Here is a 23,434-nt window from a genome sequence, read left to right on the forward strand (position 1 = left end):
TATGTTCAATGATAACGAGCAAGAAGTAATCCAAATCCCAATACTACCTGTGCCTCATGGCCAGTTAATTAAGTTTTTACCAGGCTGCCAGGCAACTGTAGATCTGTTCTCGCTTTTTTCGTTTGGACATCTTAAGTCAGCACCAGCCTGTTGTATTAGTAGCTAGCATCCAGGATGCCTAGGATGTTTGTGTACTATGATTTCATATTTTCAAAACTTAGGCAACTCTTTTCTCGCAGTTATTTCTCCGCCAAACACATCATAGGTATTCCATAGAAGGTTGACAGTAGCTCTTATCCTTGTTGTGCGTATACTCAGGCGAAGTCAGCAAGTTTATTACATCTAATCCGAATATCCGTAAAGGGAGTCCGGTATCAGCTTTAATTCCCTCTTTCTTGTTGTAACACTCTTAACTCGGCTATACGGCTAGCCTTAAGACGGCCTCTTAATCGGTCCAAGATGATGCCGACTTAGAAGAAGCCATGTTATTGCCGGACTAGGCCGGTCTATCCTGAATCCCGAGGTCGCCGACCACTAATCGTCCGTGACTGTCCGTTGGGCGGTCTAACGACGGGATTGACAAGAGTCACAGATTTTCCAAACTCCGCTTTTCTGGAAATATTTTTCGCTCTTTTTCGCTTCCATCGCCGAAGGAGGCTCCACGATGGGTCGCACGCTGTACGGTGCCTCGCTAATCAACATCAGCCAGCTCGGCGGTACTCAAATCGCGGATTTAAAGAATGGGTCTCTGTTGGTGTCGGACAACTCCTTGGGATGTTCATTGGATGCAGATTTCTTCGATTCATGTTTCCACTGGAAGTTCCAGCTATGGATGTGATGCAGGTTGGGAAATGATCGCAATACGTCCATCAACTCGGCTTCAGCCGATGTTCGAAGCATTTTCTTCTGCGTGGATCCTGGTTTGGATGATTTGATATCATTTGACTCATCAAGCCTCAGAACAGGTACATCGTAACTCATTCTCAAAAGGGTTTAACACCGACTAAAGTCCGCGTATTGCCATGCCGATGTGACACATCGCAACAGTGGCTGTAAATTAAATAAAACACAAGGCGCAGATTGTGCTTCACGCAGAGGACCGTCATTGGCGAGGACTCATCGGTCGTGTGCGGACAATTGACCGCTGGTCTGGTTAAGGTTGTCCACAACACAGTCAGCATCACAACTTCGAAGAGCGGAGATTGGTGAGAGTCACGATCTCAGGCTCAAAGAAGCCCGCCAGCCAGCGCCCGTCTGAGGCTCAGGCTTTCGGTCAGGGACATATGCGTTAGCGTGGAAGCTTTCCAGGCCCATGCCGAATTTGGCTCATTAAGCGGATGGTCCCTAATCTGCTTTGTCAGTCAATTCCACCACCATCTCCTCTTCTCGGCCGAGGTTGATCATGGGTGTGTGCCTATCATCGCTGAAAACCCTGCGAACCTGATTCCTAATCTGAGTATTGATAATATCATTGCTGAGTGAGAAGCTTCTACAAGCTACGGGCATCCGTTTACTTGCTCTCTCTTGGTGGATCTAAGATTGTGAACAAACTACTCAATTCAAATTATCTTGAAAATATGGTTGTGCAAGGGTATCTGCCGCGAAGTAAGGTTGGTTACTTTTTTGTCCTTGTGACTGACTTTCTGGCGGACAATTTTCGCTTTCGGGTGCACGAAACATGCCGAGCCCACATGCACACCCAGACAAGCACCTACGTATCAATCCGATCAGATCAGCGGGGGGGACGCTCACGACAATCTTTCGCAGCTCACGGATTTCGTAGGGACCGATCTACCGAGAACGTGGGGAACCAGACTAGGAACGCGGCTGGCATGATATCTAGTTCTCGTTCTTTATCAAGAGCAGCAAAACCCCGGCGCTGGTGTTTACATTGATACATCCTAGCTCCGACGGATCCATCATCCACTATCGCAGTTCTAGACAAACCCGTAAATTCCGATTTGCTTGACAATGTCAATTATCATATGTATTGATTTGTGAGGTCTCATGAATTTATTCCTCAGACGATATTATTAAAGTATGTCGATGATTCCGAAATCGGGTCCAGTGTTGACGTCGAAGTCGATGACGTGAACGTTTGGGGATGTAGGTAGTTGAGCATGTCATTTACACGCCAAGATTGATCGTCAACCTCAGGAACAACGCCACAAGTTACGTCGTCAACGACAAGTGTAATAGTAATAGGTACCACGCGATCTGGCGCTGTCGCATCTCTTACCCGGTAGAGACTAACAACACATCGATCACATAATTCGCTTGACAGCAAAGCAATCGAGAAGGCAATTCGAGGACTTCGAGGACTTTGCCATCCGGCATTGGCTCAGGTTGTCCTAACCTACGTCACTCCAGAATACACATTGATCGACGAAATTTCCCGATCAAGACCACTCTAGGTAGTTAACACTGCATTGAAGATCGGATCGATAACAATGACGCGGGAGAGTACTCCATAGTTCCATGTCAATTGGCATTTCTGTAAGCTTATTCAGCGAGTCCGACCTGATATGCAAAGCTTGTGAGTAAATCCCGGAGACACGTTCGCGGTTGAGGATAAAACGGCAATGTCGGGCAATTATCAGCAAACTAGTACGACTTCGGCGCACATTGCCATTTCCAGCAGTGCCTACTATACACTGGTATCTCGCGATGATGGCACTTACGACAGAGATACATAGGCCTGATTTGGAGAAGTAGCCGGTTCTGCTCGAAGTTGCCGAGAATCATCACAAGCTCAACATACCTACCTAGTAGTTTCTAGTTATCGCAACGGGCGCGGATGATCGACAACAGAAGCTTACGGATTGTGTCGGCAATTAGGTTGGTGAACCACAGCATAACAACATTAAGTATATAACTCTATATAGATTTATAAAGCATTAATGATAAACTGGCGCCCACATTATTATTAGACATGATTCTGTATCTAAGACATGTGCTTAAGACTGAAGTAAAGTAATAGTATTAAATAAAAGATTATATAAACTTAAGTATAACTTATATTATATATTATTAAAATAGTCAAATAAGATATATAACTAAACTTAGTTAATTTTAATTACTACTTATAATAAAAATATTAAAAGATCTTAAGACTATAAAATAGTATAGTAGGAAGTAGGGAGTTGGCGCTTACTTCTCGGTGAAATAGGCGAGAGCCTTATATACTGTAAATTCCCACCGTCGGCCGTGAGCCCCCATGGTGTAGTGGTTTATCACGCAGCTCTTATATGTCCAAGATTTCATGGAGGTATGCTGAGGTCGCGAGTTCAATCCTCGCTGGGGGCACCAATTTACTTTTTTTGCACTTCTTTTAGACGTCAATTGCGCATGACGTGAATTCTATACAAACAGTTGACATGAGATACCTGGTTGTGCTTTTGGAATGGCTTTAGGCATGTGCAGGTCGGTGGAGCTCTGCCTGTTACGCAAATGTACGTCTACATGAGATGGATCGTTAGCCTCTTGAATCAATATTAAGAATACGCTTTTGTCTATCCGTTTGATCCAGAGAACCCAATGGTTTATTCCGCTCGCAACTTTTGCTTTGTGCGCTTTCGCTTGCCACCGACTTCCCTCCCTTCCTCTACCTCCAATAAAGCCTCGCGTTTCTTCTCAGACACGATCTTGAGGGCATCGCGAACCACACGAGTCTCGAGATTGACGCCCTCTTCCTCCCAAGATTCCATATCACGACCGACACGCTTCTCGATTGTAAGGGCCAGTTCAACGTCACGCTGACCCACAAAGCTGACCGCCTCACCTTTACGACCCGCGCGGGCTGTACGACCGACCCGATGGATGTAGTCATCGGGGTCGCGTGGGAGATCGTAGTTGATAACAAGGCTGACTTCAGGAATATCCAAACCACGAGCGGCAACGTCGGTTGCTACAAGGATACGTGCCGCTGAAGCGCGGAATCGAGCCAAGTTGTCGATTCGCTGTCTTTGAGGAAGCTTAGAGTGCAGAGAGGTCACTCGATGATCAAGCATTCGAAGAAGGTGGTGAAGGTAGTCGGCGGTCGAGGTTCGGTTGCAGAATAGGATAACAGTTTTGTCGACATTTGCTTCGGTGAGCAAGAAGACGTGGAGGTAGTGCTCCTTATGAGTGACGGGTGTCTTGAGGTACATCTGTTTCAACGTTGTAGGTATAGCCAATGTCTGCGTGTCAACCTCACACACGAATACTGGTTGCTTTCCAGGCTTGATTGGCATGTCCTTGAGAGCTCGAACTTCGGGAGTAATAGTAGCAGTAAACAGAAGCGTCTGTCTCTCGGTAGCTGGGGGAAGAACAGAGAGGCACTCTTCCACGTCAGGAAGCATACTGCCAGGCCCATTGGCGTTGAGAAGGCGATCAGCTTCATCAAGAACCACGTATCGAACTCTCCTCAATCCGCAAATGGTATCCTCTCCGGAAGTTCGAATATGATCCGCCAGACGACCAGGGGTTGCAATTATCACATGCGGCCGCTTTCCGATCTCAATGGCCTGTGTGCGCATATCTGAGCCTCCTGTCACCAAGATCGCCTTGAGGCTCTGAGGAGAAGAGATGGCTTTGAACTGCTCAAAAATCTGCAGTGCTAGTTCTCTTGTTGGTGTTAAGACGATAGCAAAGATGGCAGTAGGATCCTCTGACCATTTCTGCAAGATAGGCACAGCGAATGCTACTGTTTTACCGGAACCTGTTCGACTGCCGCCAATACAATCCCTGCCTTTCAAGATCTCGGGAATACAGCCCTTTTGAATCCCCGTCGGCCGTTTGATAGCCATATTTGCTAGTGACTGTACCAGCCATGGTCGCACGTTGAGGGAAGAAAAGGTGGTATTTGGGTCGGTAGGAGCCTGAATCGAGTTCTTGGGTGTGTTCAAGGCTTTAGTTTGAGCCTCCTCCTGGTCGACTTGAACGGCTCGCTTGATTCGAGACGGGACCTTGATAGTAGAGAGAACTCTTTTCACCTCGTTGTCTACCTCATCCTCGTCTTCGATCTTGTTACCTTCAGTCTGGGGCACTTCTGTTGTCCTCCGGCGTTTTCGAGATGTGGCGCTGTCGAGGTAGTCAGATTCTTCAGAGGATGAAGCGGCACCAGACAAGATTTCGTCGTCTGACACAGCAGTCGCACATTCGGGATCGACAGGCGACACCATTATTTGGGTTTATAATAGCAGTAGTCAATTTGATCCTTTCAAAGAACAACCTCCCAAACTAAGGTAGGTATGCAAAGTTGGATCTGACTGGAAAATTTTGGCGGTGACAGGCGTCGCAAAATGGGGGGATAGGGACCCTTGATCCACTTTCGGCGCCACACGCAGATGGTCACCTAAACGCGCGCTTAACTACAGTAATGGGGCATGCCACTAAAAAGGCGCTCTCAAAAAAGTAGGTATCTAACGATCCCTACGACGCTCACCTATCGCGAATAAACTGATGACTGATTCTATTGTTTTCATCTTGGATCATCTAGTCATGTACTAATCATGACTAGTCTTGGAACTCCGATAATGATAGAAAACGCATTTGAAGCCGGCACTCGGGCGCCTGCAAACCTGTAAGATCGCCCGTAATATCACAGGGGTTCCTTTGACGAATGGGGAGACATGCCTGGGATGTGTTCAGCTGCGACGTAGCTAGGTGATGTGACAGTCATTATGTTTCGCTATCTGATTGGGTTTGTAGTAGGCAGTGTTTTGATTGTCAATCCATTTCACAAACACGTCTGGGGTCCTGGTGTTTTTTTCCAAATATGTAGCTCAGGGGCTTCCTAGGGTGGCATTTTGACTTGTCACCTAAGAAGTAGTCTATCTTGTCTTACGACAACAATATTGCATGTTGTTCTCGAAAGCTTTACGAATTAGATGCTGACCGAGTGCTTGAAGGATCTCCTCATTCCTACCCAGCCTTGAATTGCGGTTGGACCACGTTGATATGGGACAAGCGCTTCCGATGCAACTGACCCATGATGGTGCGAATTAATAGCTCCACTACCTTGGCTTGATGCCATGAAGTACCGTAGCCTGACTCTCAATTTCGAAACGAGAATGTGGAGGTTAACTCGGCTCATCGGAATATGAATGAGACCAAGTCAAACTGCACTCCCGTTGGTACACCGACGGTTGGGGGCCATAGGGAAAAATCCTGAAATACTGCAGAGTGTGACGACAAGAATGACGATGGATGTGCAACCCAGCTACAACTTCATCGTGGGCTTATGGCTTTATTCCCCTGGATCCATTGTCTCTCGAAAGCCCATGTCCAATATTGATGTTCATCATTTCACGATAGGTGTATTTAGCTCCCAGCATGACAAACTGCAGATGAAAGAAGGAAATGCCAAATCACACCAACAATAGATTCATCCCACCATTCATCCCACTGGCTGAACTCATGGCAACCCTTGGCCTCTGTATCGGGCTGGTTTGGCCTGCCAGACTTCAGACCAGTGGTATCACAGAGTAAACACACTCATATCTATATAGATAGATAGTCAAGTAACTGGCCCATCCCTATCCCGATACACCTACCTACCTATGACTTAACTTAATTCGGTCTGCGTTGTGGTTATAGCCCGCCTAGAAGAAGTAATCGAGCGCGTGTTGTATTGAGCAAGTTCCTAAACCACTTTAGTAGATGAGTTTGGCGAGAATCTGAGACATGTCTCAAAACCACCAATACCTGGAAAGCCCGCCAGCTTCCCGTCCCTCCTCTCAAGTCTACTTAAAGTTCCTTAGTTGATAGGCAATAGGTACTCCGCACCTCTAAGGCGAAATATCAGGCTGGCTACATAGCGCTCAATGCTGATGGAGCACTGGGAAGCCCAATCAATCACTCAACGGCCCCGCGCCGCAAACAACATGGAGAGCTCCCCGCCCGTACCTCAGATCCATTAAAATACCTATGTATGTACTGTGCACTACCCCTAAGGGCCCTGTGCATCTTCCACTGAGCTCTACCTACCTAGTAGCCTAGGTAGGGGTCACAGATGCCCAAGCGCCCCGCCCTTCCTAGTCTCAGTGGCAGTCACAGTCACAAGCCCGCCCACCCAGACCCGATCCAATCAATGCATCTATGGTGGGCGCCATTCCCAGCTTACACGTCCTCTTTTCTCCAGTTCTCGCCCTCTCATATGATCTCACGTCCTTTCTCATCTTTTCCTCCTGCCGTTTCGGATTCACTCGACGACGTGTCGTTCGTTGCCACGCCTTTTTTTTTTTGTCAGCTTAGGCCCTGCTTTGCGACGTTTTCTTGGGCGTAACAACATTAGTATATTTACGAAGCCTACCATCTACTACCTCTAGTACTTACCTCCATACACCTAAACGCCGCCAACCATACTTTCCCCGCTCTTTTGCGTGGGCTGTTGTTACTCCTACTCCCTTACTTGGTTCTTTGACGACGACATTTGTACCTTGATCACTCTCAACTAAGCAGTCGGCTTCACCGATTCCCAACATTCGCTATTGCTGCTATTGCAAAACACTCGACGTTGAATTAGTTTCATCCTTTCATCCGTATTCATACTTACGACGACGCTGGCCGCTCGACGACGCTTACTTCTCACATCTGACTATCACGATCGTCCCTGGGAGAGACTTCTTGTGAGAACAAAGAAATCACTTTCCATCTGATCCCCAACAAGACCTCATTGTTGTGTATACACTGTTGGAACCCGTGGCACCAGCGCAACAGCGAATATGGCCGACCAACAGCCTCAAAGTTCTGATTCGACTCCACTACCCGTACGCTCTCATGATTGCTCTTCCTTGTCTTAATGTCTAGCTCACGAATTATAGCAACAGCCTGCTGCTCCAACTCCCATTTCTCTGCCAACACATAACTCGGGCCCTTCTCCTGTGCCTCTCCTCCGACCCGCCATTCCTGGCGCCAGAAGTGGTGGAGCTCGTACACCCAGACTTGGTCTCGCTATCCCACCGTCACCCAATGCCAAAGCTGTAGGCAATCAAGGAGCAGCCGCGGCTGCACCCTCAAGGCCCCCTTTGCCGACACTACACCTAGCTACCCCTATGGGTAGTCAAGTCACACCCCATGAACAATTACCACGATCCCAATGTGCGACCCAAGCATCGGCAGGTGGCGGTAGTGAAAGTAGCGCGGCTCACTCAAGGTCTGGCAGTTTCGGCCCTCTAGATGGACGGGCAAGCAACCCCACTTCTGCGGGATCTCAATATTCCGCTTTGTCTTTTGCTTCGCAGTATGGTATAGGTGTATCAAGACCTCAAGGTACTCCGGATCCGGTATCTGCTGTGGGATCTATGTACTCCGAGAGAAGCGAGGGTGGGGTATCCATGGAGCGAGATGGAAGTCTTCAAGGTTTGGAGGCATTCGATAAACTAAGCCTTGAGAAGGCCAGGACTCTGGACGTTGATGAACTTGACGAAGAGGGTTGGAGAATTGCAAGCTTGGAGAAGAGAATTGTCGAGATTGGGAATCTAGGTGAAGGTGCTGGAGGTGCTGTCACAAGATGCAAGCTCAAGGGTGGTAACACTGTTTTTGCCCTCAAGGTGAGTTGTTTCGACCATAAACCAAAGTTTGAATACTGATGTTTCAAGGTCATCACTACGAATCCGGACCCCGATGTCAAGAAGCAGATTCTCAGAGAGCTGGGATTCAACAAAGAGTGCGCTTCAGACCACATATGCAAGTACTATGGAGCCTTTGTCGACCCGGCTACGGCCACAATCTCAATTGCAATGGAGTTTTGTGAAGGCGGTTCGCTTGATAGCATTTATAAGGAGGTCAAGCGTTTGGGGGGCAGAACAGGAGAGAAGGTCTTAGGAAAGATTGCTGAGGGTGTTCTGGGCGGCCTGACGTACCTGCATACTCGACGCATCATTCACCGTGACATCAAACCTTCGAACATCCTGCTCTGCCGAGATGGTGCCGTGAAACTTTGCGATTTTGGCGTCTCTGGCGATTTTGGTACTAAGGGAGAGGCCAATACTTTTATCGGCACCAGCTATTATATGGCACCCGAGCGTATCACCGGCCAGTCCTATACTATTACTTCGGATGTTTGGTCAACCGGAGTTACCCTTCTCGAGGTTGCGCAGCATCGTTTCCCGTTCCCCGCAGACGGCACAGAAATGCAACCGCGGGCTGGTCTTATAGATTTACTCACATACATCGTAAGACAGAACGTGCCCAAACTGAAGGACGAACCTGAAATGGATGTGTATTGGAGTGACAACTTTAAATATTTTATCGAGTGCTGGTAAGTCTTCTACCCCCACCCCTCCTTCAGGAGCGTGTGCTAACATTGTCTAAGTTTGGAAAAACAACCCAACAGACGAGCCAGTCCTTGGAAGATGATGGAGCACCCATGGATGGTTGAGATGCGCTCCAAGCGTGTCAACATGGTGAAATATCTTTCTTTTGTCTGGGGTTGGGATGAACAACCTAAGGACTCTTAGAAAGATATACAACGAGCTCAAGCTTCGGAGCAGCAAATTGTCAAAGCAGCCCAAACAGCACAGGATGTCAAATGGAAGAAGATCAAGACGGCACAAGTTCTCGCAGAAGCAGAAGAATTGGTGAAACAGGCCTCGGAAGAAGCAAATCGGAGAAATGCCCATGCATCATGAACGCTTCACAAAGACCATGAATGAACCAGAAAAGGCCACATTCCTCATCAGCCATTTACACTACGCCCACGATTATGTGAACAGAGCTTGCGGGCTTCGTCGTGAGCATATCTCTTTAAATACATCGTCACTGATGTTTGTTTCATGATACAAAATGATAGGCTCAAGAATGCGTGCGGACAAAGGACCTCCAGCCTGCAGTAGGTAGCTTCAGGAGACCCTCTTGTGGTATTATTATGTCCTCTGCAGTAGTGGATGTTTAATATTAGTGCAATTGCTCCAGCCATCAAGCTGAGTGCTGCCAGAATATAGCGACCTCCGCATTAGATAGATATACTTGATATCTGGAATCCAAGCGCCTCAGTTTTATTGTATCCCCCACTTAAATACATGGATATCAAATTCCTGTCAATGGTCCTCTACACTTTACTATCCTAGGTATTCAACACCTGCATTTCAAGTGTCCCTTGCAACGGTCTCGGTATCCTCAGTGGGGTCACCCATGAGCTCGCGTAACGCAATAGTTGCGTATGCACTGCGTCCAAGTTGAAACTTAACTACCACCGCAACCTTTGTAGGTTCTTGAGAAGCAGGAGCCGCTTCAGGGGCAGAGCCATCGTCTGCTGTCTCTGCTTGGACATATGTCATCTCAACCTCTGCAGAAGCGGGCGTACCATTTTCAACCTTCGTTTTCTTGACTGTTGAGCCGGAGTCAGCGTCCTCATGAGAACGCTTCCTGCTAGGGCCCTTCGAAGCCTTGATATTGTCCAAGTCAGTTGGGTGCATTTGCTCTGCATCATCTGAGTAGGCACGGATCTCAGCGGAGGGCGTAGCAAGGAATCGGTTCATGATTTTGCGGTATCGGCCAGGCAGACTGAACTCGCGGCGCATACGGCGCATTTTGTAGGGGTCAAGGTTACCATTCTCGTCGCGACTCATAAAGTCCTTGTAGAATTCCCCGATATCGTTCTCGGGATATACGACATCGTAGCCTGGTGTTGGCAGCACAATGTCGAAAATGGTGTAATTACCACTGATGGCTTCTTCAGCGGTAAGAGGACGAGCGCGAACGGGAGCATCTTCATCGTCTTCGACAGGGTTGATAATGTCATCACCGTCTTGGTCCTGGCCACTGACAAGAGGCACACTCTCCGTCGGAGCGATGATGAGATCGCCTGCAATCACATTCTCGCCGTGAAGCTCCCAGCGACGACTGGCGGCGTGGTTCCAGATATAGGACTGATAGGCATGAAGATACATGGAGCGCAAGCCACGAGTGATGTGAACCAGAGAGCCAATGAAATCGCGTCTAGACTGAGCGCCCTGCCGGTTCAGATGTCTGAAGATGCTGTTCTCGGCAGAAAATCGACGAGGCATGAGCTTGATGGCTCGGTCGACATCTTTGTCTGTAAGGAAGAGCATGCAGGCCTGGTTTCGCAAATACTCGTCTCTCTTGGAAGGTTCGTCAGGAATATCACCCGCCTCAGCCCTCTGTGCAATCTTATCATCGTAATGGAGCAGTGACATGACTGCCTCCTCGTACTTGTCCCCGAGGATGAGTTGCCCAATCTGGTGTGTACCGACTTCGTGAGTTCCGAAGCGCTGGTGACCAAAATAGTTAATCCAGCCGTGTTCATTCATATGATTCAGAGCCGAATCAACGTTCTTCTTCAGTACTTTCACTCGCTGAGCAATGGGCTGGTCGCTGGACTCGCCAACTATTTGACAACTCTTGATCGCAATCACGAACTCGTTGCCGAGAAGCTGTCCGAGATAAACTGGCTTGTCTTTGTAGTCGTAATCTCCCGTAGAAACACCCCAGATCCTCCCATTGATACCGGCGAGGTTTCGTGGCCGCATGTATCGCACCGAGCATCGTTGCACTGTAGAAGCTCTGCGGTCTTTGGTACCAGCGTATCCAATGACCTGGGGCTTGACCTTGAGGAAACGAGCAATCTGATTCACGGCATCCATGGTGTCGCGGTTCTCCTTGAACAGAGTAAAATGCAGGTATTCACCAGCAGGCTTTTCCTCACGGCCACCACCGCGGCCACCGCGGCCACCGTGGCCGCGCTTCTTGCTGTTGGCTTTTCGTGGGGGAATTAGAGTTGCGACAATAGCACCTTCGTCAGTTGTGTTGGTATCTATCCGAGACTTAAAGATGCGCCGGATCTCTTGGTGAACTTGACCACGCTTTGCCCTGTCGTCCATGGGTTCCGATGTAACAGACTTCTTCTTCTCGTAATCGGCGCCATGACCAGACCGATATACTTCAATCAGCTCCTGAGAGAACCGCTGATCAGTCAGACCCTCAAGTATGGTCGCATCCTCAGGTGAGACGTCGTTGACCGTCTCAGGCTGAGGTGCCGACTCGGGTCTCGTAGTGGTCTCGCTGGATGGTTGCCTCGAGGCGTCTATCGCATGCTCATCTGTTTTCGTTTCCTGGGCTGTAGACTCGCCGTTGAACTCTTTCTTCACTCCAATCGCCTGAGAATAAATTAGCGGCTGCGCGAGGAAAGCTGTAGAGTCCGTTTCTGTTTACCGGTGCTTCTTCATCTGCCAGGCCGACTTGTTGTAGGTGCAGGACTGTCCCATCTTCCTTGATCTCATTGACTTGAAAGTCCGAGAACCTTAATCGCATTAGTCTCTCAATTGCTGGCATGACCATGACTTCAATGTTCACCTTGTGCGCATTTCACCAGTCCATTGTGTCGCGAGTGGCGTCACACGCTGGCTAATTCCTATGGATCGTGTATAAGATGCAGTACCACGCACCGCGTGATGAGACTGCTCCGCCATTGCAGATACTTTGACTGCAATATAGACGTATATCAATCCTGGGGAAAGCTTGCGACAGATGTGTTTGCTTTCGCTTGGTGGTTGAATCAACTGGTGGGGGCACCTATGCGAGCTGTAATTTTTTCCCCGGCAGTATTTCATCTTATACTCGAACCAGAAGGCGGTGAGTCTTATCTTGCCAGCCAGAATATGGCGCGGCGCCTCAAAAGGCAGGCGGTCGAAGATGAGTATTTATCAAACTAACAGAGGGCAGGCTCTTGTTGAAAACTGGTTGTTTACCAGGCTGCCGAAAAGTCGAACAGGCGAGAGGACAGATATCAAGAAATTATGCGCTATCTTAATATGGCTATTTCTGGTTTTATCATGGCAGCTTGATGCTTATCATAAGTTTTCTCGACCTCCGTCTCAAGCAAGACCAGCTTAGTAGTATGCATATGGTGGAGGCAAGGTGAGGCATGAAGAATCGTCACCTGTATCCCAACCCTATTGCGAGCAGCAAAAAGGCTCAAGTAATTTTATTAAGGTGATGTAGACTTGATATAATAGGTCTTAAGACCAATCGTTTTGTACTACTTAACTTAAGTTCGGAATTTTCATGTTCCCTGAGGGGTGGAACTTGTAGCTAATATTTCTATTCTTTACATCTACCTTGGATTTTAAGAAGCATATAACTTTGATCTACCATATTACCAACCTAGGTAGCTTGTCGCGGACTCAACATCTCATTGTAGCGACACTGGAGGATGTGCGCGACAATGAGGTAGGCTGAAGGTAGCCACGGCTTTCTTTAGGGGAACACGTAGATAATTACAACGTAAAGGCGTAGGTTAGTAGTGTTGGAATTCATATCTCTAACCCGCGAACAACATGAGGCAGTCTAGCGATTCATGCTGGAGGTTGACAAATTATAAGCAGACTTTTTCAGGACGAACAGTTCATGTGGCATGGAGCACTCCGGTATTCTGTTACTTATGCTGCATCCTGATTGCCGCCTTGGAAGAGCGGACAATCATAGCTACCTACCTACCCTAAGAGATCACTAACAAACATGCCTCCTCATCATCTCAGGAACCCCTCCCTTGTACGAGTCACTAAGTAGACGCTTGGTGAGTAACTAGCCCGCATGACAAGTTCAACTAACCTTTTCTCTCTGCACCTAACTACCTACCTACCCAAGTACTTACCTAGCTGCTATGACTTAGACCACTTACTTTACTGTGAGACCTCCCCGGCTGATCGGTGATGATAGTCACTTATTGGTCTATTGCTAGCTGCAAGGATCGTTTGCACACGACAAGGCGTGATCCAACCTCCCCTCCTCCAAATTTCGGCCACTTTGAAAAATCTCCCTTAGTTATTATCGAGGGGAAGAGTGAGGAGCAACACCAACACACTCTTTGCTGGTTTTTTGGTTATTTTTATCATCCCGAATTGTCTATTCCCATTTCTCCTCTCTGCTCGAGTTCTCTTCCAACCACTTCTCGCTTCTACGGTTGACTGCATTGGGCCCGCAATTGACATGTCAATCATGAGCCGTAAAGATAAAGATCGGGAAAGACTCTGTCGTACGCAGCTTCGAAAGATCATCTGTTCTGTCTGTCATCATAACGCAAGTGCAACTGAAGAGTGACCCAGGAACGATCCACGATCAAGATGCCTGTAATAAGAAGCGGTTCAACACGGGACATTTACAAGGTAAGGAAGGACCAACGGATATCCATTTTTGTATGGGCCGTCACAAACAATTCGTTCACTACATCCTACTGAATGCTTCAATATTGCGCCAATTCGTTTTATTTTGCATGGCACCTCTCGGCCATATTACTAAACGCTTCCCCATTCATCCATAACGCTAATTTCATTGCTTACAGGCACCCTTGTCTGCCGTATTTCGTCGCCACGGTCGTGAGCATCGTGAACGCTGGAGTCAAGGTGAAGACCCGGGTGACTTCATGCCTCCCCACCAAGGTGAGCTAACCCGGACACTGCTATATGATGCGGATCTACTTACAGCACGTAGACGAAGAGCCCAGCCATGAGCCTTCTGAGTTCGCAAAAGGGAAACAACCTGAGCCTCACCGTCTTCCATCTAGAGCTGGTTACGATACAGCTGTGCTTCTTGACTTGTGCGACACCATTCGCATTAGCCTGCATGAAGGACGTCCCGAGGACAGGTGGGAAGAAGCCATGGGGTTTCTCGCGGCACTGCTAAGAGACGAGGAGCACTACAATCGCGCAATAGAATTCGAGACTATACGAGACACGCACCTTGACAAGCTTATATCAGATCTCATCGATCCCAAATATCGCCACCCAAGGGTACCTATTAGATTTTCAAAAGACGTCGAAAGAGCAGAGGCATTGGAACGGAAATGGGTTGAAAGGTTTCGGGGTCCCTACTTCAATATGGAGCAAAACCGCTACCGAGATCTCCCCAAAACGGGACGACTCAGGGATGTGGCTCTGAACCCCAATGCAGACAATTCAGAGGAACGCTGGCAAGCCAAAGAAGGTAAGACCTTGTCAGAGCTGGAGGGTAATCTGGAAATCGAGCCTGGGCAGTAAGAAGACCCGACCCCCGTAGCAGTCGAAACTTTTTGAAGATTACTCACGCTAGAAATGCAGTTGGTGGCTCAACTTGGCTTGCGCGCATCGGGATGGTATCGTTGGTAGTGCTCGCGAGAGACCTACCAAGGGCAAATATGGAGTTGCCGCATTACCGTTGCTCACAGGGCAAGAGAAAATCAATGAAGGGGACGGAACTCTGAAATATGTCAGACAGGGAAGAATTACTGACATACATGTGTCACTCATATCTCAAGTGGGAGCTACCTTTCGAATCCTGCGAGGCCATCACCTTAGAAGCCCATATGCACCAAAGGTCGGCATTCGGTATGATGGTTTGTAGGTTATCATGGCCTTTCCTACGGCTCCTACTCGCTAATAAGGCGCCAGATATACGATACGCCGATATAGTCAATGGTTTAATGAAGTCAGCGACCGGCACCATATGATGCTTACTTTGGAAAGAGTTGAGGATCAGGTACCAATAGAGGATATTTTGCATGTACCCCGCCCATCTGAGATGGATGACTGGGAGCTTTATGAGAAATACGAGGGCGAGGCGATCAAAAAGCACAAGGGAAACAAGGCTCTTCTCAACTAGAAGTTAGAAATGGCACAAGAGAAAGTCGACCGGGAGGAGTATCAGAGGTCGCATGACTTCCGAAACTCGTTGGGTTATCAGATCAAGAAAGCAGGCCTTTATTGATTTGGGGTGAAGGCTACGCTGCATCAATTGGCTTACAAGACTAGTTCATAGCATTATAATGGTAACGTTTAATTAGAGACCTCTGACATTGTCAGTTCCATTCCCACCCACCTAGGTGCTAGGTAGTTTTGGAGGTGTTGAAATGAGTCGATTGAGTGCCTCAACTGATGGAGGGGTTCCGCGTCGACACAAGACAATATGGAAGGAAAGCTTTTCAAGGGATTGACCTAGGTAGGTACAGCGGGGCATGTCATCTACAGCACCTAAGTTCCAACCCACCGCCGCCACTACAGCTGTGGTACCTTGCTCCTCTTACATGACATCCTCGCAAACAACATGGGCAAAAACGACAAGAAAGGTGCCGACAAGGGAGGCAAGGGCAAGGCAGACAAGGGTAAAGATGCAAAAGACTCTGGCGGCAAATCTAAAGGTGCCCAGAGCATCAACGTCCGTCACATTCTGGTGCGTTTCACACAAGTGTTGCCCAATTGACATACTGACCGAGGAGTGCATAGTGCGAGAAACACGCCAAGAAGGAGGAGGCTCTGACAAAGTTGAACGACGGCCTCAAATTCGATGAGGTTGCAAGGGAGTACTCAGAAGACAAGGCAAGGCAAGGTGGTTCACTGGGGTGGAAGACCAAGGGTAGCTTGGACCCCAAGTTTGAGGAGGTGGCTTTTGCTCTTGAGCCCAGCACGACCGCCTGTCCAAAATTTGTAGAGTGCAAGACCGAGTTTGGATATCATATCATCATGGTAAGCTCACGACCTATTGCACAAGTATTGATCCGAGATTAACATTATGGGAGGTCGAGGGACGAAAGTAGACGGCAGAGCATAGTCACGTCAATCCGGTATGACCGTTACAACAGCAACACAAGAGACAGGTTGAGAATCTAATTTGATGCCCAAATTTTTTTTTTATTCCTCTCAAATGCGACATGGCCATGAGATATGAGGCCTAAACCGTTTTAGATGCCAACCGAAGTGGCTAGAGTACAAGCGAAAAGTCATGTCGAGCGGTCTCGAAATAAAGTCAAGTCCGCACCTCTAATCCTCTCCCTTCACATCCTACACCGTTTAAAAGCCCTTACTGCTCAGTCTGGAAATAGTTGAGAAGGATAGATCGCTCCTGAGACTCCTCACCCCAGTCCTTGACGACGACGCAAGAGCAGTTGACGACCTTGCGGGCGTTACCCTCACGGTCAAGAACGCCTGTATGTATTCGTTAGTAAACCAATCTAGACCAAAGTTGATTCCACAAGGCAAAACCTACAGAGACCGGCCCACTCGCCGAGCTGCTTTCCGTCGGGGATCTGGATCAAGGGGATGTTGTGCTCGTTGCAGAGAGCGACAACAAGCTTCTTGTAGGCCTCCTCCTCGCAGTTCTCGTTCAAGACACACATGTGTGCCTGTCGGCGATCGAGGGCCTTGGAAGCCTCACGGAGACCACGAGCGAGACCGTCGTGCATAAGAGAGAGCTTCAGGACACCCTTGAGAGCGTCGAGAATGGACATCTGGCCCTTGGGGGCATCGCCGGAAACCTCAACAACATCGGCGACCTCGGGGGTGTTGTCTTCTACGTCCGACTGCCACGAGAAAACGTTAGCCAACATCTTTTTCGATTTTCGGTGTTTCCCCCACCATCACGAATTGGCATCCGTTCGAGGTTGCAGTTGCAAGGCCTCTACAGCGCAATTGGCGACAAGGGGCGGCAAGACTTCAAAAACTCACCATCTTGGATAGTATTTTCTTGTCGGGCGATCCTCGAAGATTTCTATGTGTATCAAGGAAAAGTTGGAAGGGGGGGTAGAGTCGTGATCTGGAAATGTCTTCGTTTAGTTCCACGTCGATTTGCCGAAATCTAGACGACCGAGTGTGCACTTAGGGCAAGTGCACGGACCCACTATCCACACGCTACACCTTCCCTTTTTTTTTTCTTTCTTATCCGCGCTCCTTTACTTTGTAGTCCTCATCAAATCGACCAAGTAAATCTTCGAGGTATGTATCCTACGAAACTGGCTCGCAGCGATTCGAATCCAGAAGGATGATGCTATTCACCGTGGCAAGGGAGAGCAATCGAGGGCGTCGTTATACGTGAGCCGATCTTTCAACAATGGCCGGGTTCTATTCACGGCTGGCGACAGGTCCACGATACGCTTCTCCTCTTCAGCACTGGGCGGCAGAACCCTCGCGATCGATCGTTGAGGGCACTCTCCTCGCTCTTGAGCCTTGGAAAGGCTAACAACCATATTTCATTCCAGATACCTCATTTCCCGTCCCGACTTGAGAATCTCCTCAAAACTCCACCAAAATGGTTCGCACTTCCGTCCTCCACGATGCGCTCAACGCCATCAACAACGCCGAGAAGGCTGGCAAGCGCCAGGTCCTGATCCGACCTTCTTCCAAGGTCATTATCAAGTTCCTCCAGGTCATGCAGCGCCACGGTATGTCTCGGAATTTTTCTTTTCATTTTTTGTATCCTTCGCCATTCGATATGACAATATTTGGTAGTGGCTCTTGACCATGATCTAACTACCATGAGTCGTCGACAACTCTTGATCTCCTTGTTCGGCATGATAACTAGGGCGACGGTCGATACTGCACCAAGACCCAGCCCCTATAAGTTGCCGATAGATTCAAACTCGGAGATCTTACACGTTTTTCGGATTCTTTATACCCATGATGTCTAACGTTTAGTCTCTCGAAACATTACTGACTCGATCACCAGGATATATCGGAGAGTTCGAGGAGGTCGACGACCACCGATCCGGCAAGATTGTCGTCCAGCTCAACGGCCGCCTGAACAAGACTGGTGTCATCTCCCCCCGCTACAACGTCCGCCTCTCTGAGCTCGAGAAGTGGGTTGTCAAGCTGCTCCCTGCCCGTCAGTTCGGCTATGTCATCCTCACAACCTCAGCTGGTATCATGGACCACGAGGAGGCCCGACGCAAGCACGTTTCTGGCAAGATCATTGGCTTCTTCTACTAAATGGGACGGGATACCAATCAAAAAGTGATTTCTACAAACTACACAGGGCATTCTCGGCGTTGAGGCAGGATGATGATGACTATGACCGATGCGATTGATAGCAACGTCGCTTATCGCACACGCGAGCACAAGAATTGAACCTATGCGAGATGCTCAGACTCAAGACTCCCTGCACATGATGTGAAAGTAAAGACAAATGTGCCCATGCTCCTGCCTGACGTTGTACCCACTTTGGGCGGTACAATCCACCCATAATATTGCTCTGGTTATAATTCCAGTAATGAAATTTTATTAGTGACAAGAGGCATGCCTTTGGAATGCGGCCTGATAATTCCATATTGGTTATGTCTGGAAAATTATTGTCCATTTTTTCCTCGGCATGGTGATCCAATACCTACTTAGGTAGTTAAGTCGTTGTGCCAACAACGTCCCTGTCGAGCTATTGTTTTCTTTTTGGACGGTCAACCAATTAAAATGGATGCAGCCAACACCAATCCCCTACTCCGTACTTTGTCTCAAGGTCAATGTCAATCTGCCGCTTCGCGCTGAGACGACATAATGACTGGTAATGAGTTCATGACTGCCAGACTTCGTAGTTGAATTCTTTTAGCAGCAGATACTTTTGTATCATCGAGCCGATGGAACTTTTCAACATACTTCTTACCATGACCATTTAGCTTTCTGTTTGACCGAGAAGCCAACTATAAACATGATCCCCCTCTTGACGTTTCGCGCCTCTCAACGGCGTCAACTCCTGTCTATCACTGCTCTAACATTATTTTGTTTCTGCGCGTATAGTCTCTTGGGAATATCACAAAAACACACAAAAGAAATTCAAATCCAAACTCAAACTCGAATACCCATAGAGCCATCAACAACTCCAGGATCAGCGCCACAGGATGAACTTGTTCAAGGAAGCGCCGAACCAAGAAAGGTTTCCACTCCAGGAGTGCATCCTATAGGATATCTTGCAAGGAATGCTCAAGAGGAGTTTAGAAAAACCAGGGGCCGACAGTCCAAGACGCTTGAAGAGGCTGTTCAGGAGTACCGTCGTCGATATGGTATTCCACCGCCACCTCTTTTCGACGAGTGGTTTCGATTTGCAAAAGATAACGACGTCAAATTGATAGACGAGTTCAACACAATTCATGATCTGATCACTCCATTCTGGGGACTAAAACCCAAGACTATCCGGGCTCGAGCCAGAGAGGCATTGGGGTTTGATAACGGGTTGATTGGAGTATCTATTCGAGACCACAGGATCACTTATATTCAAAATGGCGTTGAATGGCAGCAAAATGCCACCAAGAGGATGATGGGCAAATTTCTCAAGTACCTTCCAGATATGGACCTGGCATTCAACTTTCACGACGAGTCCCGCGTTATCCTTACACATGAGGACCTGACGAGGTTAGTGAAAATAGCCAAAGAGCAGAACATGCCCGCAGCGTTAGCGAAACCACAACTCGCCAACGACTTCACTCAAACGAACTCGGAGTTATTTGATGGAAAGTCTTTCGACGAGATAAGTCACACACGCTTCAACTCTTTTGCCCATCAATCAACCTGGTCTCATTCTCGCCTGTCGTGTCCGCCAGATACTCCAGCTCGATGTCTCGAGGAGGAAGAGGCTGTGGACTATAGAAATAGGTACGGCATGAGTGATCTTGGCTTTGTTTACAATACGACAGCCATGTCAGACATCTGCCTATCGCCCAGCCTCAAATCCAACTTTGGCTTCTTCGGTGGACCCAATACATATAGAATTGTCCAGGATTTGTTTCCCATATTCTCCCAGTCTAAGATTTCTTCTTACAGCGACCTTGTATACCCGTCTCCCTGGGACTGGGCCGGCATGGTAAAATACGATGAGGACATGGACATGGAGTGGGTTAAGAAGGAGAGCAAGCTATACTGGCGCGGCTCGACCACCGGAGGGTACAGCCGCAATGGCCGTTGGAGACACCAGCACCGTCAACGTCTTGTACAGAAAATTAACGCGCGCGACCAGGCTCATATCCTCACTAAGCAAGACGACCGTTCCTGGGCGACCAGGGAGGTCCCGCGCGGCGACTACAACGAGATGATGGATGTGCACTTTTCTCACATTGGACAATGTGACCAAGGTGACTGCGAGGCGCAGCGGGCTTTTTTCAATGTCACCGAGGCTGTAGATCAGCAAGATGCTTGGTCATACAAGTATCTCCTTGATATGGATGGAAACGCCTTTTCCGGTCGCTTCACTGCCTTCCTTCGCAGTCGCAGCCTCACATTCAAACTCGCGGTATTCCGCGAGTGGCACGCTGAGTGGCTCAAGCCGTGGGCACACTATGTACCTCTGAGTATTCAGGGAGATGACTGGCTTGAGACAGTTCGATTCCTTGAGAGCGAGGGAGCTGGCCGTGAAGAAGGCGAGCGTATTGCGGCTGCTAGTCGAGAATGGGCCAACCAGGCTCTTCGTCAGGTTGACATGGAAGCATGGTTCTTCCGCCTCATGCTTGAGTAAGTGCAATAGTAGCGTATACTTTGATCATTTCCATTTTGATGCTAACAGGACACAGGTATGCTCGAGTGATAGACGATAAGAGAGAAGTAATTGGTTATGATAGCCGTAGCGCCAATATGAAGCTACCAAAGGCTGAGAGTTGATAAATGAATGAATGAATAGGCTGCGTGAATGACATATACGCATATGGGTTCGGAGCATAGCGAAAGGCACTTATACCACTGGAAACGGCATCAATGTTCATATTACCACCACAGGTACTGGTGTTTCAAAGGAGTGAGGGAATCATACGTGTGTATATTATTTTGAATATGGTATAATTTTATTACGCCTCAGATGTACGATTAAAAATTGCAAACTGTACGCCACGATGATCTTGTTCACCAAATACATGCCATTTCTGTCCTCGCAACTCTCAATCATCTCTGGGCAAATGCCGCATGAAGGACATATGCCTTTGATCTCACTTGCTGAAGAGCACACCGCTTTCGTCTTAGTTATATGCATCACGACCAAATACCGTTTACTCCTCGTCTTCTCCTTCGGCATCATGTTCTTCAGAGGCCGACCTCGAACGACGGGCTGCTGGGCTGTGGTGTTCTCCTTCTTCCTCGCCTTCAGCATCCTGGCCGTCGTGCTGCTCCTCATTTCCTTCTTCCTCATCGGCCTGTCCAGTGCCGAGGGGGTGGTCGCGATGTGTCTTGATCATGTCGCGGATATCCTCTCTTGGATCTTCGACGGTGACGTCGAGCTGGTCAACAACTTGCTCCTCATCGGTAATACCAATGTTTCGCGCAATGTTCTTTGTTCGCTGGGGTCGAATCACAGATTTTTGCATAACAGGATAGTAGTATACAGCCTTCTGGTTGGGATAGAAAGTGTCTTCGTTGTAAGCCAGGAGAACTTCTGCGTCGAACTTGGTCTCATGGTCGTAATTGGTCTCCTGAGCTGTCTCGTACGCTCTGAGCCGGTTGTATTGGAAGCATCCACCATTGACGGAGTCATGAGTGTAGAGTTCGTCTTCGTTGTGGTCGGCATCCTCGACATCGAACTTGCGACGGAAACGATCCCCCACGTCAGGAGTTGCCGCCAAGTAATAGTCAAAATTCATCCAGTTCTGAGGCTTGGGGTTGTTTTCAGGATCTTGCTCGTGAGCTGCCACAGCTGCCTCGTACGCTTCCTCCTCCTCGGCAGTCCGATCAATGGGCCGGAACAAACCACTGAGGAGACGTCTGTCATAATCCTTGGTGCTGACCACAGGGTTCTGGTGAAATTTGATCGTAACGTACGCGCCCGAGTCGGGGAAAGCCTCAAGATCTGGGATGAAAGGCGACACATCGACAACCTTGAGATTTCTTTTGCTTGGGTGTTTGGCGCGTTTGGGGTCTTTAAACTCCTGCTCAGCAATATCGAAGCCCTTGTCAATCTTTCGCTTAATGACGTGAGGAGCATCGGCTGCAGGCTCCGGGATGCGTCGATTCTTGTTGGCTTTAGTGAGTAGAGCACGGGGTACAGCGCCATCTTGTCGCTTTGTGACCGTGGAAGATATGTATTCTGTCCGGCGAAGGAAGGAAACATTGGCTTCTGCGACCTTGTGTTTTCCCAGAGCGGCGATGGGTCTTAGAAGGGGTCGATCATGAGGATGAAGAGCGGGTGGATGAGGAGGGGCCTGAATAGCTGGGGAGGCGTCAGCTTTGTGAGGTCAAAACACGATGAACAGCCAACCTACATCGCTCATCGCCATCGAAAACACCAGGCATGCCGACCAAGTCAAGGGGCATTCCCAGTTCAGCATCTGCCTCAATATTGAGCGGCTGCTCCCTTGCGAGGCGCGAAGCAAAGCCCGGCGTCGTATATTGACCGCTAGCAAGGCCGGTATTAGGTATGTCGAGCAGCTTAGGAGGATGGGGTGGTGGAGGGAGCGCATTGGAGAATCGGATGCGTGCGATGAAGTCCTGGTGAACCATGCGCTCGCCTGTGCGAGGCGCAGAAGATGACATGCTGGTCGAACTGACAATGCGCGCCGAGGAAGACTTTGATGAGTGTGTGAAGTCGTGATGTATTTGAAGGGTGTCGGCGCGCGATCCTTTTGTGAGTTCGGCTTGATGGAGAAGCTTAAGCGCGAGCGCGGCTGAGTTTCGAGGTTAAAGATATTGGATCAGAATTGCGGCGCGAGGCTGGCCTTGTCCAGCCAGGCTCCACGTTTGGCGTAGCCACTAATTAAGGCTTCCTCATGAAACTTACTCCAAATGCT

General features: G+C 48.7%; 10 protein-coding genes and 1 non-coding gene across 20 annotated transcripts; 7 read left to right on the plus strand and 4 right to left on the minus strand.

Annotated features, from left to right (window-relative positions):
- The first annotated feature begins 1,104 nt into the window (after positions 1–1,104).
- Positions 1,105–2,916, plus strand: FVEG_15614 (hypothetical protein). The gene has a single exon (XM_018904800.1). It carries the CDS (start codon positions 1,578–1,580, stop codon positions 1,893–1,895), a length of 318 nt encoding a protein of 105 aa, XP_018750279.1. The 5' UTR covers positions 1,105–1,577; the 3' UTR covers positions 1,896–2,916.
- A 295-nt stretch (positions 2,917–3,211) lies between these two features.
- FVEG_15615 lies at positions 3,212–3,306 on the plus strand. Its single transcript has one exon. It is a non-coding gene; the product is annotated as a tRNA-Ile (tRNA).
- A 78-nt stretch (positions 3,307–3,384) lies between these two features.
- On the minus strand, positions 3,385–5,417 carry FVEG_05279 (ATP-dependent RNA helicase DBP8). The gene has a single exon (XM_018893428.1). The coding sequence runs from the start codon at positions 5,160–5,162 to the stop codon at positions 3,543–3,545; it is 1,620 nt and encodes a 539-aa protein (XP_018750280.1). The 5' UTR covers positions 5,163–5,417; the 3' UTR covers positions 3,385–3,542.
- A 1,445-nt stretch (positions 5,418–6,862) lies between these two features.
- On the plus strand, positions 6,863–11,291 carry FVEG_05280 (STE/STE7/MKK protein kinase). Of its 2 annotated transcripts, XM_018893430.1 has the most exons (5): positions 6,863–6,911; positions 7,124–7,751; positions 7,812–8,534; positions 8,583–9,244; positions 9,299–11,291. In XM_018893430.1, the coding sequence occupies exons 2-5, from the start codon at positions 7,707–7,709 to the stop codon at positions 9,441–9,443; spliced, it is 1,575 nt and encodes a 524-aa protein (XP_018750282.1). In that variant the 5' UTR covers positions 6,863–6,911; positions 7,124–7,706; the 3' UTR covers positions 9,444–11,291. The 2 variants fall into 2 exon arrangements, with proteins under 2 accessions (XP_018750282.1, XP_018750281.1); XM_018893429.1 differs by lacking the exon at positions 6,863–6,911 and having other exon boundaries at positions 6,966–7,751.
- Positions 9,700–12,509, minus strand: FVEG_05281 (hypothetical protein). Its single transcript, XM_018893431.1, has 3 exons — positions 12,298–12,509; positions 12,157–12,244; positions 9,700–12,101 (listed from the first exon to the last, which is right to left on the minus strand). The coding sequence occupies exons 1-3, from the start codon at positions 12,411–12,413 to the stop codon at positions 10,071–10,073; spliced, it is 2,235 nt and encodes a 744-aa protein (XP_018750283.1). The 5' UTR covers positions 12,414–12,509; the 3' UTR covers positions 9,700–10,070.
- Positions 12,510–13,540: 1,031 nt separating this feature from the next.
- Positions 13,541–15,791, plus strand: FVEG_05282 (hypothetical protein). 8 transcript variants are annotated; one of them, XM_018893434.1, is made up of 7 exons: positions 13,541–13,630; positions 13,685–13,978; positions 14,039–14,108; positions 14,285–14,381; positions 14,434–14,974; positions 15,039–15,317; positions 15,369–15,771. In XM_018893434.1, the coding sequence occupies exons 3-7, from the start codon at positions 14,067–14,069 to the stop codon at positions 15,577–15,579; spliced, it is 1,170 nt and encodes a 389-aa protein (XP_018750286.1). In that variant the 5' UTR covers positions 13,541–13,630; positions 13,685–13,978; positions 14,039–14,066; the 3' UTR covers positions 15,580–15,771. The 8 variants fall into 8 exon arrangements, with proteins under 8 accessions (XP_018750286.1, XP_018750285.1, XP_018750284.1 ...); XM_018893433.1 differs by having other exon boundaries at positions 13,685–14,108; positions 15,369–15,791; XM_018893439.1 differs by having other exon boundaries at positions 13,550–13,630; positions 13,685–14,108; positions 15,039–15,313; positions 15,369–15,770.
- A 229-nt stretch (positions 15,792–16,020) lies between these two features.
- On the plus strand, positions 16,021–16,510 carry FVEG_05283 (peptidyl-prolyl cis-trans isomerase PIN4; the record flags this gene model as incomplete). Its single annotated transcript, XM_018893440.1, has 3 exons — positions 16,021–16,146; positions 16,200–16,439; positions 16,493–16,510. The coding sequence occupies 3 exons, from the start codon at positions 16,021–16,023 to the stop codon at positions 16,508–16,510; spliced, it is 384 nt and encodes a 127-aa protein (XP_018750292.1).
- Positions 16,511–16,517: 7 nt separating this feature from the next.
- FVEG_05284 (40S ribosomal protein S12) lies at positions 16,518–17,561 on the minus strand. Its single transcript, XM_018893441.1, has 3 exons — positions 17,418–17,561; positions 16,960–17,272; positions 16,518–16,898 (listed from the first exon to the last, which is right to left on the minus strand). The coding sequence occupies exons 1-3, from the start codon at positions 17,418–17,420 to the stop codon at positions 16,774–16,776; spliced, it is 441 nt and encodes a 146-aa protein (XP_018750293.1). The 5' UTR covers positions 17,421–17,561; the 3' UTR covers positions 16,518–16,773.
- Positions 17,562–17,612: 51 nt separating this feature from the next.
- On the plus strand, positions 17,613–18,844 carry FVEG_05285 (40S ribosomal protein S22). 2 transcript variants are annotated; one of them, XM_018893443.1, is made up of 3 exons: positions 17,613–17,684; positions 17,948–18,130; positions 18,415–18,844. In XM_018893443.1, the coding sequence occupies exons 2-3, from the start codon at positions 17,998–18,000 to the stop codon at positions 18,672–18,674; spliced, it is 393 nt and encodes a 130-aa protein (XP_018750295.1). In that variant the 5' UTR covers positions 17,613–17,684; positions 17,948–17,997; the 3' UTR covers positions 18,675–18,844. The 2 variants fall into 2 exon arrangements, with proteins under 2 accessions (XP_018750295.1, XP_018750294.1); XM_018893442.1 differs by having other exon boundaries at positions 17,613–18,130.
- Positions 18,845–19,199: 355 nt separating this feature from the next.
- Positions 19,200–21,524, plus strand: FVEG_05286 (hypothetical protein). The gene is made up of 2 exons (XM_018893444.1): positions 19,200–21,176; positions 21,236–21,524. The coding sequence occupies exons 1-2, from the start codon at positions 19,384–19,386 to the stop codon at positions 21,321–21,323; spliced, it is 1,881 nt and encodes a 626-aa protein (XP_018750296.1). The 5' UTR covers positions 19,200–19,383; the 3' UTR covers positions 21,324–21,524.
- Positions 21,429–23,387, minus strand: FVEG_05287 (hypothetical protein). The gene is made up of 2 exons (XM_018893445.1): positions 22,910–23,387; positions 21,429–22,857 (listed from the first exon to the last, which is right to left on the minus strand). Exons 1-2 carry the CDS (start codon positions 23,178–23,180, stop codon positions 21,704–21,706), a joined length of 1,425 nt encoding a protein of 474 aa, XP_018750297.1. The 5' UTR covers positions 23,181–23,387; the 3' UTR covers positions 21,429–21,703.
- Between the last annotated feature and the right edge of the window lie 47 nt (positions 23,388–23,434).

The sequence above is a fragment of the Fusarium verticillioides genome, chromosome 3 (genome assembly GCF_000149555.1).
Source record: "Fusarium verticillioides 7600 chromosome 3, whole genome shotgun sequence".
NCBI lineage: Eukaryota > Fungi > Ascomycota > Sordariomycetes > Hypocreales > Nectriaceae > Fusarium > Fusarium verticillioides.